Here is a 17,447-nt window from a genome sequence, read left to right on the forward strand (position 1 = left end):
AAATTCTGTTAAATGATTTTTCGGTTAAGTTAAAATTCTGTAGTATGAAAAGTCGGTTATATGGAAATTATATGAAATAATAATTCGAACAAATGAAAATTCATCTGAAAGAATAAAATGAAAATTCTATGCAATGAAATTCTATCCAATAAAAATTCTTTAAATTATCTATTATGTTAAATGAAAATTCGAGCAAATAAAAATTCGAACAAATAAAAATTTTGTAAAGTGAATTTTCAGTTATATAAAAATTGTGTAATATAGAAAATAGTTTTGATATAATGTAAATGTTTTTCTAATTTTTCATAATTTAAAATTTTCAATAATGTCAGAAAATAAGTTGACACTGTATAATGAATGTAAACCTTGATCGATTGAAATTTCACTAGTTGAACAAATAAGCAATTATTGCAGCAAAAAATAAAGAGAAAAAGAAAATTTAACTCAAACTTATTGAAAATTTATATTAATGTTGATATTTTGAAAAATTGGTTAGAAAATTTATATTGATTGCATCATAATAGATTTTGCCAATTTGTGTATATATATAAGATAATTAGATGTCAAATATGATAAAAGAAAATAAAAATAAGAAAAATATTGAATTTCTGTTTTTTTTTGTTGAATGTTTGCAGATATTAGATTGTTCGTCAGTTGAAAATGTGACATCGGACGATCTGTCTGTAAGTTGTACTCATCGTTCACGAACAGGGTCAGTGGTAAAGGGTCGACAATTGGATTGGAGTTTCCTCTTCGTGGCCGTGTTCATCGTGGCCGGTGGTCTTGGCAATATCCTGGTTTGTTTGGCAGTGGGCCTGGACAGGCGATTGCACAATGTAACAAATTATTTTCTTTTATCCCTCGCCGTAGCAGATCTTCTCGTCAGTCTTTTTGTCATGCCTCTTGGTGCCATACCTGGATTTCTAGGTAACTATATTTATTCTTTTTATTCAATTTCAAAAAATTATTATATTTTGAAATAATATATTATTATACAGTGAAAGACTTTTTATTTCAAAAATTAATATAATTTATTTAAAAATGAGGAAAAATTTGCTTTTTGTACTATTTAGTCGTATGAAACTTACTACCCAGATAGCACCAAACTTTACAGGAAGTTAACGACAATAAGTTTGGAAGTTTTATTTTTCCTCAGAGTTTAAGTTAACATTGTTAACTTGTTGAAACTTAGAAAAGTAAATTTGCTGAAAGTTTTCCTTTGTAATTTTACACAAAATTTTTATAGTATACTCAAAAATCTATTTTCATGCGCAGATGTTTTCTGTGGCAGTTAGGGCTGCGCAATAATTTTTAATTACATTTCCTTATAGACAAGCTATGAATGTACTAAAATACATACATTTTGAAAAAAAAATATTTTTTTTTTAATTTTTAATTTATCGGAAAAAACTTCTTGCAAAATTTATGCAAACTTACTAAACACAACTTTCGGCAAATTTAGCTTTATAAATTTCAGCAAGTTAACAGTGTTAACTTAAACCCTGAGGATATTTAATACTTCTGGGAAGTTAACAGTGTTAACTTCCGAACTTATGGTCGTTAACTTCCTGTTAACTTCTTGCAAAATTCAGTGTTATCTGGGTAGTTTCTAAACAAACAATACCAAAAGTTAATACAGTCCATTTTAATTTTAAGTATTATTTTTTTTTTTTGAAATAAAAAGTCTTTAAGTTTACATATATTCGTATATATAATTTTTAACCCTTTGAGGAATATTTTTTTTATACGTTATGGAAAATTGTTTTTTCAATCATAATAATTCAAAGAATATATATAATAATATAAATTCTTGTTCTGTAATTGTAAAATTATTTTGCCTTGTGAAACAAACAAGAAACTCGAGGACATCATATTACAAAGTTTTGTAATGTTCTTATTCTTTTTTATTTTCTTCATTTTCTACGATAGGAAATTTTCCAATTTATAGATTTTTTGAAGCGTAAATGGCTTTCAGAGTGAGTTAGTTCTTAATTTGACATTTCGAAATGGAAAAAGCAGTAACGTTTCAATTTGATTACAATTCTCGGATTACATATATGTAACTTTATGAACTTCCCTTTTTTTCAAGGCAATACTGAGAAACTCACATTCATTTTGCAATGGAAATAATTTTATCAAAAAAAAAAAAAAAAAAAAAAAAGAAAAAAAAAAGAAAATTGGCTTCTAAAAATATTCCATTGGAATTTATTAGTTAAGAAAAAAATTGATAAAGAAAAGAAGTGTCAATAAAAATTTGTAACACCTTTTTTGGTTCTAAATTTTCTTTCTATTTCTCCAAATTCAGTTTTTAGAGTACTATATATGCTATTTCTCGAAATTTTATTTGCGACTATATATACTCGCATATATCTATAGTATAGTGCCACTTTGAAAATTTTGTAGCCACAGAGAGTCATATTTGAAACTCAATTTCCTCGATATTAAAATGAGGAAGAGGTCATTTTTGACTTGATTATTTATTGTCCACAATGAAAACTGAATTATGCATGTATATTTTGATTACAATATGTCATAACTATAAATGCAAGAATTGTTTACATATAACATTGATTGACATGTTTATCAAATCACGAATGCAAAATTTAGAGAAGTGCAAATATGAGAGAAATAGATATACATATATATATATATGTCTGTCTCTGTAAACAAATACATATACATATAATAGCATTACAAATCCTTCACAAATTTTCCAATTTCAAAATGTAATCCACCGTACGTGAATGAGAGTCAGCTGTTTGGAAATGAGCCAAATTTGGTCCATGTAAAACTTTTCCAAAGTTCACAATGTTTTCAAAACCACAAGAGATAACTAAATATATATGTAGATTCTTTTTCTATATTTTATATTATAATAATCGATCACAATTCTTCATTCTTTTGCTCGAAGAATTTATCATAATCTATTTACATTTTATAATATAAAAATTTATATATATATTAATTTAGATCAATAATTCAAAAAATAGTAATAATAATAATAACACTGTGTTACTCTCTAAATTTGAATTAGTGACTCACTTTTTGATTTTTAATTAGTTAAATTTTACTAATTCCCTAGTGAAAACAATTTTTTTTTTACTAATAATTAGTTAAATTTAACTAATTCAAAAGCAAAAATTGAGTCATTAATTCAAATTAGTTAAAATTTTTACTAATTCACATTAGAAAGTAGTTCAAAATTGGAAAAAACTTGGCACTTATCAGATAAATCCAAATCCAGTACGGTGAATTCAATGGCTTTAGCCCTTTTTCAAAGGTTAAATTTTCAAAATGTTTTACATTTTCCACTTTTTTTTTTTGGTTCATTATAAAAAAAATACTTTTTCTCTAATCAAAATGCATTGCGGAGTCACTTGAAACCCGTTACTCAGGAGTTTTTGTAGTCGCTGATTACGAATTTGAAATTAATTAATTTTTAATTTTTTTCGTCCACCATTTTGTATCCTCCATTTTGAATTAAAAAAAATTGACTTCAAATTCGTAATCACCGACCCCAAAAACCCCCAAGTAATGAGTTTAAAGCGAATCCGATCAATTTAAAAAAAATTCATCATCCATATTGGATCTGCCATTTTGAATTTTGAAAATCAGATGATTATACGACTTTTTCCGACTTCTTTTTGAATATGACTTTTTTGACTTATTTATTTCAATTATTTAACAAATTTTTAACTAAAATTCTTTACTAAATTAATTATTTTTAATAATTTTAATGAAATTCTTCACAAATTCAATTATCTTAAACTATTTTTCAGTTAAAATTTTTATGAAATTTAATAATTGTTTATAATTTAAAAAAAAATTAGCAAATAAAATTACTAAAAATATTTAATTTAAATCGACTAAAATGACTTTTTTTTTGACGAAGCTGAAGTACGCAACGTTTATGATAAACGATTTTTAAAGAAATAATTGTTGAAGGTTATGTGGGAACGTCCCACTTGATCTAGTATGGGAAAATGTGTTTTCGTAGTATACGTTTCACTCTAAAATGAGAAAAGATTTTTGTCTAAAATTTTAAGGGATGATAAATTAGGGTACAAGGAAACTCGCTATTCTCCGAAAAATACATAATTTTGAGTAAAATTATTAAAAAATGAAGTTTAACCCTTTCGTTCCCATGGGACATATATGTCCCACCTACAAAAACCTCAATAACTCTGAACAAAATTAATATTTCTAAGTCTGCTTTGAGGCATTTTCTTCAGGAGGAATAGTGCTTTCAAAATTTCTAGACCAGATGATGTCTAAAAATTTCTATTGTTTAAAAAAATATATAAATAAATATTAAAAATGACCAATTTTTAAAACCGTTCAGATTCGCCTGAAATTTGTTACTCGGGGGTTTTCGGGGTCGCTGATTACGAATCCAATGTTAGTTTTTCAAAATTCAAAATGGCGGATCCAATATGACGGACGACTTTTGGAAAATCTAATGCAATTCGCTTGAAACTCGTTACTCGGGGGTTTTTGGGGTCGCTGATTACGAATCCGGTGTTAGTTTTCAAAAATTCAAAATGTTCGATCCAATATGGCGGACAAATTTTTGAAATTGTTAGATTCGCCAGAAAATTGTTACTCGGAGGTTTTCGGGTCACTGATTACGAATCTGAAGGCAAATTTTTAAAATTTTCATAATTCAAAATGGCGGATTCAACATGGCATAAAAAATTTTAAAAATTGACCCAATTCGTTTTAATCTTGCTTCTCAAGGGTTTTTGGGGTTACTAATTATGAATCTGGAGTCAGATTTTTGAAATTTTTGAAAATTCAAAGATGGATCCAATATGGTGGACGAATTTAAAAAAAAAAAAACAAAAACCCTCGAGAAGCGAGTTTGAAACGAATTGGGTCAATTTTTTAAATTTTATCCGCCATGTTGAATCTGACATTTTGATTTATGAAAATTTTAAAAATCTGCCTTCAGATTCGTAATCAGCGACCCCGAAAACCTCCGAGTAACAAATTTTAGGCGAATCTAACAATTTCATAAATTTGTACGACATATTGGATCCGCCATTTTGAATTGTTGAAAACTAACACCGGATTTGTAATCAGCGACCCCAAAAACCCCCGAGTAACGAGTTTCAGGCGAATTGCATTAGATTTTCCAAAAGTCGTCCGCCATATTGGATCCGCCATTTTGAATTTTTGAAAACTAACACCGGATTCGTCATCAGCGACCCCAAAAACCCCCGAGTAGCCATTTTCGAGCGGATTTAATCACTTTTAAAAAAATTGTCCGCCATGTTGTACCAAACAAAATCATTTTTCCAAAATTTTAACCCGAAATCATTTTTTATTTCAGAGTAAGTTTTAAATCACAAAAAAACGTCCTTTGCCCACATACCCTTAAAATGAAAAATTCTATAATTTTTTTTCCGCTAAATATTTCTTGTAGTTTTCATTAATCAATAAATTATAAAAAAAAATATTTTTTAGGCAAAAAATTATAGAATTTTTCATTTTAAACAATTATTTCTTTAAAAATCGTTTATCATAAACGTTGCGTACTTCAGCTTCGTCATTTTTTGTGCTTTAAAGTCGATCCGAGGCCTGTACTAAGTTTATAGAAATTTTTTTTCCTATATTGTTTATTATAAAAAAATATCAATAAAGATTACATATTTATTTTTTTCTATTCTTGAATTGGATAAAAAAAATGTCCATTCGTATATATATATATATATATATATATATATATATAGATGCAAAAAGTGTTTTAATCATGATCATAAAGCACTCATGATAATATTTTTTGACACTCTACTCAAATCCCTCTTTCTCATATTCCTCCCACATCAACATGCGGTTTGTCCAGTTTTTGGATAAAGTTCTCTTTCGTGTGATACACAGTAAAAGCGTTATCTCGTATATTTGAATTGCAGAATGAGAACTTGTTAGTGCACTAGGAAATTTTCCGCTTCATAAAAGCTCCTGATTGTTGAAAGCTATGAAAAAAGTTCTCGTAAACTCCATGAAAACTTGAGAGAGTGTAGATGCCACTCGCTAAAGCTCTATTCGATTATTGTTTTTTTTTTCCTTTCTTTTTTTTTAACACAACTACTCTAAAATATTTATGAAATTTATTTTCCTTCAATTTATTATCACACAAGTTTTCCCATTAGCCATTGATAATTATCTTCAATCATATCTTTTTTCTAATTGATTTTTGATTAACACAAAAACGAAACTAACATATGAGTCATTCTCTGAAAAAAAACCACCCCAAAAACAAAGTTCTGGGATTTACTTAATACTTTGGTAAATTGTTGGTTTAATGTGATAAACTTGACAAAAAAAAAATTGGTTTTTTTTTAAATTTTGTCTCAAACCCAATGTTGATCCATTTTTGTATAGGAATTTTATTTGACAGAATTCCTTCTTAGACTAATTTTTATTTTTCAAATTAGCATTTAAGTTACTTTCTTTGTAAACCAAATTTTATTTAACATAATATTTATGTACCAAATTTTTAATTAACATAATTTTTATTTTCCCAAATTTTTTTTATCCAACTTTAAATTTAAAAGAATTATAAATTTAAATCAATTTTAATTTATCAAAATTCTCATTCAACAGAATTTTAGTGATTCAAATTGTTTAATGTCAGAATTTTTAATTTTTATCGAATCTCCATTTGTTCGAATTTTTATTTACATGAATTGTTATTTGATAGAATTTTTAAAACAGCGAATTTTTATTTAACAGAAATTACAAATGTCCGAACAAACAACCGTCAAATGAAAATTCGCTGTTTTAGGAATTCAATGAAATAACAATTAGTGTAAATAGTAATTCGATCAAAAATGGAGATTCAAAAAATTAAAATTCTGACATTAAACAATTCAAATAACGAAAATTCTGTTGAATGAGAATTTTGATAAATTAAAATTGGGTTAAGTTATAATTATTTTAAACAAAAGGTAGATAAAAAGAAAGTCGTTAAAATAAAAATTATGTCAAATAAAAATTCGGTACCTAAAAATTATGTTAAATAAAATTTCGTTTACAAAGAAAGTAAATCAAATTCTAATTTCGAAAAATGAAAATTTGTCTAAAACGAAATTCTGTTTAATTATATATATATATAATAATAATAATAATTATTATTATTATTATTAATATTTTATAATATTAAACTATATTATATCCGATTTAATAGATTGATTACATATATATTGTAATTACAATGGCTTATTGATAATACCACCATAATAGTGCATTATAACCACAGTTCGACCATAAAATGCAATCATAAATGTTTTCATTAGGAGTTATTATAACATCGTTAAGTTTAAATTGTAATAGCACTTTCTAAAGGAATTTCAATTGAAATATATCAAATCTCTGAAGTTTTATTAGTAATAATTAAGTTTACAAAAAAGATTTTCTTCCTTATTTACAATAATAAAAATAGAATTTGACTATATTAATATTTAAAAATATCACATAATTTCCTTTTTTTATTCACATCAGTGTATTTTTGGCCTTGATTATTTTTTTTAAACTGTTGATCGAGAAATTTTGCAAAAAAATTTTTAAGGTAAATAAATTATAATAATTTGCATAGAAAAAATGTGTTTTCTTTTTAAATCGTTTATCATAAAAGTTGTTAACTTCATCATCGAAGTATTTGTTTTTACAAGTTCTATATTGGTTATAATATTTTTATTGGTTGTAAATATTTTCATTTAAGAATTTAATATTAATTTGTTGTATTGATTTTTTAGTTGAAAATTTAGTATCGTTTTAAAGCCCATCAAAAAACGATTCTGAATTATCGTTTAAATACTGTAAAAAGAAAGGTATTAATTTAATACCGACTTCAAGTAGTAAATTGTCATTTAGTTCTATTTTGATACCTAAAATCGGTACTGTTTTAGTACTTTCTTTTTACAGTGAAACTTATTGAAACTTTTTAATGCACTTACCTGTAACAAATAAATGTTTTAGTATAGGTAAAAACAAAACTTAAGGCCAGGTCCAAGTGAGGCAGCGCCATATCTACATCGAAACTAAACTTTTTGAAAATTTCCAACAGCCTTTTCTTGAAAACAAAAAGATAAAATACTTTTTCCTTTATGGATAATTGATTATTGGCAAGAAATACACCAGCTAAAACTTTTTTTGAATTAAAATAATAAAAAAAATTTCATGTCAATAAATTAAATATGAGCACTTTTTTCACAAAAACTGTAACAGTACTTTCTCAGAAATTACAATCAAAAATGCAATTTCCATTTGGAAAATTAATAAACGCTAAAAAATAAATACACCAGCTAAGATATACCAATCACGAAAATAACAAAAAAAAAAGTATTTTAACATAACATATTTTACTCATTATGACAGCCGTTTGGCAGGTTATATATGACACCAGACGTTTCGCGATTTTGCCGAAAGGAGGAGATTGGCGCTGTTGCTAACCACATGAAATACATAATCTACCAAAGGGCTGTCACAATCAGTAAAACAGTGTCCATATGTTAAATATGTAATAAAATTTTTTGTTTTTATTATTTTCGTGATTGGTGAATCTTAGCTGGTGTATTGTTTAACGTTTATTAATTTTCCAAATGGAAATTGTATTCTTGATTGTTAATTCCGAGAAAGTACTGTTACAGTTTTTGTGAAAAAACTTTTCATATTTAATTTATCGACATGAAATTTTTTTTATCATTTTAACCCAAAAAAGTTTTAGCTGGTGTATTTCTTGCTAATAATCAATTATCCATAAAGAAAAACGCATTTTACCTTCTTGTTTTTGAGAAAAGGCTGTTGAAATTTCTTTTGAAATAAAAAAAAATAATTATAATTTCAATGTAGATGGCGCTGCCTCACTTGGACCTGGCCTTAACTTATTATGAACTGAAATATCCAATAATTGTGGGACATGATTATCCTATAAAAATCATTAGTCACAATTTTAATTTAAAGAACTCTATTACATATAATTATTTTTTTAGATGAATTTTCATTTTTCGAATAAGCATTTGAAAAAATTCATTTTAAAACCAAATTTATTTTATAGAATTTTTAGTTAACAAATTTTTATTTTATAGAATTTTAATTTAGCAGAATTCTCATTTAATAGAATTTTAATTTAACAGAATTCTCATTCAAGACAATTTTAAGTGCTTCGGAGTTTTAAATGCTAGAATTTTCAATTCACCGAATCTTAACTTGTCCAAATGTTTATTTGTACGAATTAATATTTCATAGAATTCCTAAAACAGCGAATTTTCATTTGACAGAAATTGCAAATGACCGAACAAACAACCGTCAGAAAGATATCGGCACAATTTTTAAAATAGACCAATCACTATTTTCTTGATAATTTTTGATTTTTCAATTTTAAAAATTGCGCCAAATGAAGATTCATCGCTTCAAAAATATTATATCAAGTAAGAATTCGTGCAAATAAAAAATCAAACAAATGAAAGTTCGGAGAATTAGAAATTTTTAAAATTTAAAAATTCGTATCACTTAAAATTCTCTTGAATGAGAAATATGCAAAATTAAAATTCGGTTAAATTAGAATTCTTTTAAATAAAAAGTTGAGTAAAGAAAAATTGTGTGAAACAAAAATGCTGCTAAATAAAAGTTCGGTACCTACAAATTTTGTTAAATAAAAATTTGTTTAAAAAAAATTCTGTTAAAGGCTACACAGAAAAAACCTGGTCTCAAAATCCTTATTAACAACCGTCTCAAAAGTGCAACAAAAATGAGCCAGGTTGGTGGCGCCACTGTCTATGTTGTTTAGCATTGGCTCATTTTGAGTTGCAACAAAAATTAGACTAGGTTTTTTCTGTGATAATTCATACGCCTTAAGGGTATGTGGGCAAATGACGTTTTTTTGTGGTTTGAAACTTTCTCTGAAATAAAAAATAATTTCGGATTAAAATTTTGGCGAAATGATTTTGTTTGGTATAAAGAATCTTGCTGTTCTACTCATTTACCATAACTTAACGCAAACATAATAAAAATAAAGCAAAAATAGTAAAATAATGTATTATATCATAGTTCATTCAGCGGCCACTTGCTCGAATTGGCGCTGTTTACTGGAGCACTGACACACTCAAGCAACGTCTGTGTATGCGCCGCCATCTTTGTTTTCATTTTCGTTTAAAAATGCCACTTTTTAAACTTCATTTTTTAATAATTTTACTCAAAATTATGTATTTTTCGGAGAATAGCGAGACTCCTTGTACCCTAATGTATCTTCCTTTAAAATTTTAGACAAAAATCTTTTCTCATTTTAGAGTGAAACGTATAACTACCAAAACACATTTTCCCATACTAGGTCACGTGGAAGGTTCCCACATAACCTTAAAAAATTTCTTAGATCTAATATTGATAAAACAATATTTTTCTTTTCAAAAATATTTTAAAAAATGTTTTGCCTTTTTCATTGATTATATTACCTATGTAGAAGAAAAATATATTGTCAAAACTCTTGAAATTAACAGTGAAATGTTAAACAATGCAAATTTGGAGAATCGCTCTATATAGTAGAATGAAACGCGGAAAATGATGTAATGTAATTGATTTATAATTTATGTCAGGTTTAATTGTGCGGAAAGTATATAACAGTCACGTGTTGTAAAGTTTATATTTCCAGTTTATAGTTAATTAATCTAGATTTATAATTATATATTATTGAATTCATTATACAAAATAATATTAAATACAAAATGTTTACCAAACTTAAATAATGAGATTTAACTTATAGATGAAATTATACAGCCTTAGTTAGATGTTTATCAAGAAAATGCCTTTCATTTAATTTATATCACTAATCAAGTTATGTGTATATATATGTATATTTATATATGTAGACAGAAAATATGAAAGCTTCTTGTTTAAAATTACCAATTAAGCTTACTATACTTAATTTAAGTTGAAATTTGATGTAGACATATTCTAAGTGACTATAATCACAGCCTTCGAGATTATGAAAAGTGATATTCAGCACTTGTGTGCAGATGAGTAGCATAAATGTCAAACTAATGTCTACAAAATCCTAGTGACTTATCTGGGACGAAGAAGAAGAAGAAGAAGAAGAACGCATGTATGTAAATAAAATTGTATATATGAGGTATTCTATGCCAAATCGGACACCATTTTGCATTTACATTTTCGATTTTTCTGAAACTTTTTTTTCTTTTAGTATTAATTGAGACTAGTTTTCATGATTTTTTAAAATTTTTTTTAGCAAACGGTTTACAAGATGTAAATTTTTTAAAATTTCAGAATTTTAATGATTTTTTTTTAATGCTTATAACTTCTTTAAAAATGCATCAATTTTAAAAGTTTTTTTTTTTGTAAATTGTGTGTTTTTACATAAACTTTTTGAAAATTTGGTTCAAAAAATATTTTAAAAATAATTTAGGATCAGTTGGGATAAATGGGGACAAAATCGCTATTTTTCACAAATTACGTAAGTTTCTTTCTTCCTTTAAAGGTAATATTTGCTGGTTTATTTTTTTTTAAGTTGTTATTTACATTTCCAGGATTAATTTTATGAATCAGAAAAAAATTTAAATAAGCTTTAAACGCATGCAACTAACTGTCCCCATTTACCCCAAAATTTAGTAAATTTCATAAAATTTAAGGTAAATGGGGACAGCATAGTTTCTAAGAAAGTTTTAAGAAAAAAGTTTCCTTAAGTATATTACTGTATTAAGGGATGAAAAAACATGAAAAAAATTTATAGTAGATATATAATAGTTAAACCAATTGAAATTTTTTTATTTTTTTTATTTCAGTATTTTGTCTCGCATTTGAAAAAAAAACAGACTTAAAAATCATACCAAATTTTTTTCTTATTCCTTATGACTCCCATAACAGAAATTCACTTGAATTTTTGATTTTTGTTAATTTGGTTAATAATGACAAAAATCAAAAATTCAAGTGAATTTCTGTTATGGGAGTCATAAGGAATAAGAAAAAAATTTGGTATGATTTTTAAGTCTGTTTTCTTTGAAATGCGAGACAAAATACTTAAACAGTTTGACTTTGATTTTCAAGCTTTTATGCATTAAGCGATAACATTTTTTATCTTGCTGCCAATTGTCAAGATAAAAGCTTGGCAATACTCAAAACCTCTTGCTGGTGATCTGAGGTTAAAATTTTGACGTTGAACTTAATTTTAAAACTGTAAATTAAGCTCCAAAACCTCTTGTCTCCATTTACCTCTACTGACCCTAATATATTTTTTACAATTTAAAAATTAAAATTTTATTTTTAACCCTTAACTGGCACCATGGGTCCAGTAGACCCGAGCATTTTTTCTAGCTAATTCGATACAAAAGAATTAAAGTAGCTTCAACATTAATAATTATAAATTTTTAATTTTAACCTAAAAAGACACATTTTATTCTGCAAAATAAATACCTTTTTTGCAAGTCCTGCTGTTGTGGTATTTTTTTCCTTAAAGAATAATTCATTAAGAGTATAACCTTAAATTTTTGAGTCATAATATTAAAATTTAAATAACTCATGAATTTTTAAGTAAAAACACGAAATTTTTCGTTTTTATTTTTCACAATTTTTTTTAACTAACTTAAAATAAATTAATCCCTGTAAAACTAATGAAAAATTTTAAAAAACACATCATAAGCTACCTCAGATTAAATTTTTGTGCAAATATATTCAATACCGGCTGTATACAATACACGTTTGAATGTACGTCGGATTCAGCAGACCCGTTGTGCCATTTACGTTCGAACGCGAAATTGTGCCAGTTGAGAGTTAAAATTGTCTGTAGCGTTTGATTTTTTTTTTTTTTTTTTGAAAAATATTAAAAAAAACAATATTCTTTTACAAAATTTTTAAGCCTGTTCCGGTCGTGGGAAAACGATTTTTCTAATATTTTCGGAATTTTGAATTTTTTATACTACGTACATTTATGTATGTTGATGCACTGATTATACAAAAATCATAGTGATAATACTCGAAAATTTGATTTTTATTGTGATAATCATAAAAAAAATTTTAAATGTCTGGTTTTTTCGTTTTTTGCGTAAAATTTTAAAAAATTCCGAAAATATTGAAAAAATCGTTTCCTCACTACCGGAAAAAGTTGAAGGATCCATACAAAATTTTAAAAATAACTTTTCTTGCAAAAAATATATACCGTCAACCGTGGTTATTCTACTCACCCAGGGGCTATTATACTCACCTCCAGTTTTTAATAAATAAAATATTTATATTGAAATATTTAAACTTGACGCTTGGTGTAAATATTGTTTGATAATTTTATTACAGAGGGCGCTAAATGTTATTACTTTTTTTTTTGTCAAAATTCATAATAAAATTAATAAAATTTGAAATTTTTTTTGCACTTTTGCAAACTTTATACTGGATTTTGAAGAGTTTTTTTTAATATTTCGCAAAATATTGCAATTAAGTGTTGCCAATTTAGTTGTGATGATGTTCACGTGATACGCTAACTTTTTATTGCCTATTTTAAGAGAAAAGTGCAAAAACCTAAAAAACCAGGATTCTTTAGGTAATTATACTCACTTCTTAAAATTAAGGGGAGGCACCACCTTTATTTTATTACCAGAAATATATAAATTATAAGATCTAAAGCTGTATAAAAAAAATGTGAAGGATATTTTATAAATAAACAAAAATTTTTTGCTGAGTATAATAGCCCCAACCGCGGGGGCTATTATACTCACCACTTCAAATTTTTTATAACTATTGTAAAAAATATTTTTTTATCGTCTAACTTACAGAATACCTTCAGACGAATGTCCATAACATAACGCAATAGTTGAAATTTTTTTTTTTTATTTAAACTCTAAATTTTGATGAAGCACTGAGTAAAAATTAGCGTTTTTTAAAGTATAATAACCCCGGATGACGGTATTAGTAAATTATTTTTCTGGATTATTTGAACCAAATTTTCAACAATTTCATGTAAAAATACACAATTAAAAAAAAAGTTTTTTTTTAATTGATGCATTTTTAAGAAAGTTATAAGCATTGAAAAATAAAAAATCATTAAAATTTTGAAAAATTTATATCTCGTAAACGGCTTGCTGAAAAAAATTGAAAAAAAATCATGAAAGCTAGTCTCAATTAATACTAAAAGAAAAAAAAGTTTCTGAAAAATCGGAGATGTAAACGTAAAATGGTGTCTGTTTTGACATGGAATACATCATATGTATAGGTATAGCTTGAGGTGAGATATCTTGATGGATTTTTCAAGTTTCAACCAGTATATAGCCGAGTATAGCTGAGGGAAGAAAAACCAAAAGCTTTAGGGAAAAATCAGTAAGGACTTTTAGAAGGATGACGATAAAAAGGGACACGTGACAAAAGACGTAGGTTAGTCTTGATTAATGAGATCCACAGAATAATTCTTTCTCTCCTCCCACGCTTTTGTTGCTCACAGAAATTTTAGACGTGCGAACGAGTTGGATAATTAAGACGATACGAGCGGACTTCATTAAAGAGCTTTAAGAAATATATATATATATTATATATGACCCCGGAAAAATCAAAATTAAAATATTTTTGAAATTTAAATGTTCATCTTAAAATTATAATTGAAATTTTTTATGTTCACCTATTTTTTTTTTCATTTCATTCTCATTTTTTTTCAATAATAAAGTCTTAATGATATTTTTCTTTGAAAATCACAGTAAATCTTATTTAATCACCGAAGAAAAATGATTCTTATATTTCTCTAATATTTATTATAAAAAAAAACAATTATTAAATAACTTAATGATATATATTATATACAATAATTGTCATATATAATAATTCTTTTGATTTATAATATAAATTTGTGTGGCGAAAAGTGGAAAAATAAAGAATTTTTCTTTTAACTAAAAATGAAATCGAAATAGTTGACAACGGCCTTAACGACCGAAGTAAAAGCGAAACGGAAATAGACTGAAATAAAAAAAAAAAGCTCGTTACTCATAATGTCTGAAAAATAGAAACCTAAATTTTATTTTTTTTTTTTACAAAATGTTATTTCACTTTTTCCCAGAAGTTTCAATATACACAAAATACTATTTATAAATAGAATTAATTTGTTTTTTTTTTTTAATTATTGTTAATTAATAATTACAACAACAATTAATATAAGTTTTCCTTACACTGAAAAAAAAAATTATTTGATTCAAATACTCGATTACTTGACTATTATCAAATAAATATTTATTTGTATCAAATAATTATTATTTGAATCAATTAAATGGTATTTATTTCAAATACAGAAATTATTGGTTTAAATATACAATTTATTTAATTCAAATAAAAATTATTTGGTTCAAGTAAATATTTATTTAATAATACTCAAGTAATCGAGTATTTGAATTAAATAAATTTTTTTTTTTCAGTGTACGCAAATTTGTAATATTAGTGCAAAATAAAACTTATTTCCATTTTAAAATTTCATCTATACTGAATTCTCGTTTCAGTCTGACATTAATAATTAAAATCTCTATCCATATACATTTTTTATGGACACGCTTAAAACTCTATATATGGTACCTATATATGTACATATGATGTACGCATTCATAGTTAAAAAATTTCCAGTCACAAAAAAAGTGAAAAAAAATATTTAATAGCTCCTAAAACAGTATACGATTGTCATTTGAAAAATTTTTCATTCATTTAATTAGTGATGCGTTTGACATGCATATAAATATAGCTTCTATAAGAAGAACGAGCTTTTTAGATTATTTCACGTGCGGATATAAAAATATTATTTCGCGTATGTTGAAATATATATATATATATTTAAAATGCAAGTCGTTCAATTTGAGAGGAAATAGGCAAAAGTGATTTATGTATAGCACATGAAAGCTAGAATATAGAAATTCATAAAACTGCGCCTCGCACAAAATTTCTTCTACATAAGTAAATATATTTTAAATTATTACTTGACAACTATTAGTAAAATCCATTTTCAGATATATACTGCGCCGTCCCAGATTTGTCATCTATTTCACCTCAAAAAGAATAATTTAAAGTGCATTAAAAATAGAATATAATTAATTTCTCTCTGTGTCGTCGTCGTCGTAATCATCGTCATCGTCATTGGTTAATACTTTAAACATACCAACTGTTTTCATTTAAATACAATTTTATTTTTTGATTAAAAAAATTTTTATGTTTTATTACAATAACCAAGTGCATTGTTATCACAATAATTTATAAAAATTTATATATTTATAATTTATAAATAATTTGGAAAAAATTTCACGCGCTTGAGGGATTCTAAAAATCATTAGTTAGAATTTTCATTTTACGGAATTTCATTTGTCATAATTATTTTTGAGCTGAATTTTTATTTGTCCGAACGAGTATTTTCCAGAATTTTCATAAGAACTATTTTCTGTATTACAAAATTTTTATATAACCGAAAATTCACTTCACAGAATTTTTATTTGTTCAAATTTTTATTTGTCAGAATTTTTATTTGCTCGAATTTGCATTTACCTCCATGAAGTTGGCGTTGACGCTTAGCGCCGAAAATTGTTTTTACAGGGCCAAAAATGGCAAATTATTTTTTTAAAAATATTTTCCATACAAATAATACCTTGAGAAATACTTTTTAAGGTATTATGTGGACACAAAACGATTTTAAAAATGACTTGATATTTTTGGTACCATGAAAAAAATAATTTTCCACGCTGAGCGTCGAAGCCAACTTCAGGGAGGTTTGCATTTAACATAATAGGCATTTTAAAGAATTTTCATTTTATTCTTTTAGATGAATTTTCATTTGTTCGAATTATTATTTCATATAATTTCCATATAACCGACTTTTCATACTACAGAATTTTTACTTAACCGAAAAATCATTTAACAGAATTTCTAATTGATAGAATTTTCATTTGACCGAAATTGCAAATGGCCGAACAAACAATCGACAGAAAGATTTCGGCGCAATTTTTAAAATTAACCAATCAAAAATTATCCATAAAATTGTGATTAGTTACTTTTAAAAATCACGCCAAAATCTTTTTGTCGATTGTTTGTTCGGCCATTTGCAATTTCTGACAAATGAAAATTCTATCAATTAGAAATTCTGTTAAACGATTTGTCGGTTAACTAAAAATTCTGTAGTATGAAAAATCGGTTATATGGAAATTACATGAAATAATAATTCGAACAAATGAAAATTCATCTGAAAGAATAAAATGAAAATTCTATGCAATGAAATTCTACCCAATAAAAATTCTTTAAAATGCTTATTATGTTAAGGGTATGTGGGAACCTCCCACGTGACCTAGTATGGGAAAATGTGTTTTGGTAGTATACGTTTCACTCTAAAATGAGAAAAGATTTTTGTCTAAAATTTTGAGGGATGATAGATTAGGGTACAAGGAATCTCGTTGTTCTCCGAAAAATACATAATTTTGAGTAAAATTATTAAAAAATGA

The 17,447-nt window shown here is 25.9% G+C and overlaps 1 protein-coding gene across 2 annotated transcripts in view; it reads left to right on the plus strand.

Annotated features, from left to right (window-relative positions):
* LOC127283578 (5-hydroxytryptamine receptor 2C-like) overlaps nt 1-17,447 on the plus strand; it is a 227,380-nt gene that overhangs the window by 73,829 nt on the left and 136,104 nt on the right. For both annotated transcript variants that reach the window (XR_007843371.1, XM_051308547.1), the window contains exon 3: nt 636-927. Coding sequence is in view for 1 of the 2 variants with exons in the window: in XM_051308547.1 (XP_051164504.1) it covers nt 636-927 (292 nt within the window). In the remaining variant the exon portion in view is untranslated. The remainder of the gene's footprint in view (nt 1-635; nt 928-17,447) is intronic.

Source organism: Leptopilina boulardi, unplaced genomic scaffold (genome assembly GCF_019393585.1).
Source record: "Leptopilina boulardi isolate dan_hultmark-lab unplaced genomic scaffold, ZJU_Lbou_2.1 LbouV2_310, whole genome shotgun sequence".
In the NCBI taxonomy this organism is placed as follows: Eukaryota; Metazoa; Arthropoda; class Insecta; order Hymenoptera; family Figitidae; genus Leptopilina; species Leptopilina boulardi.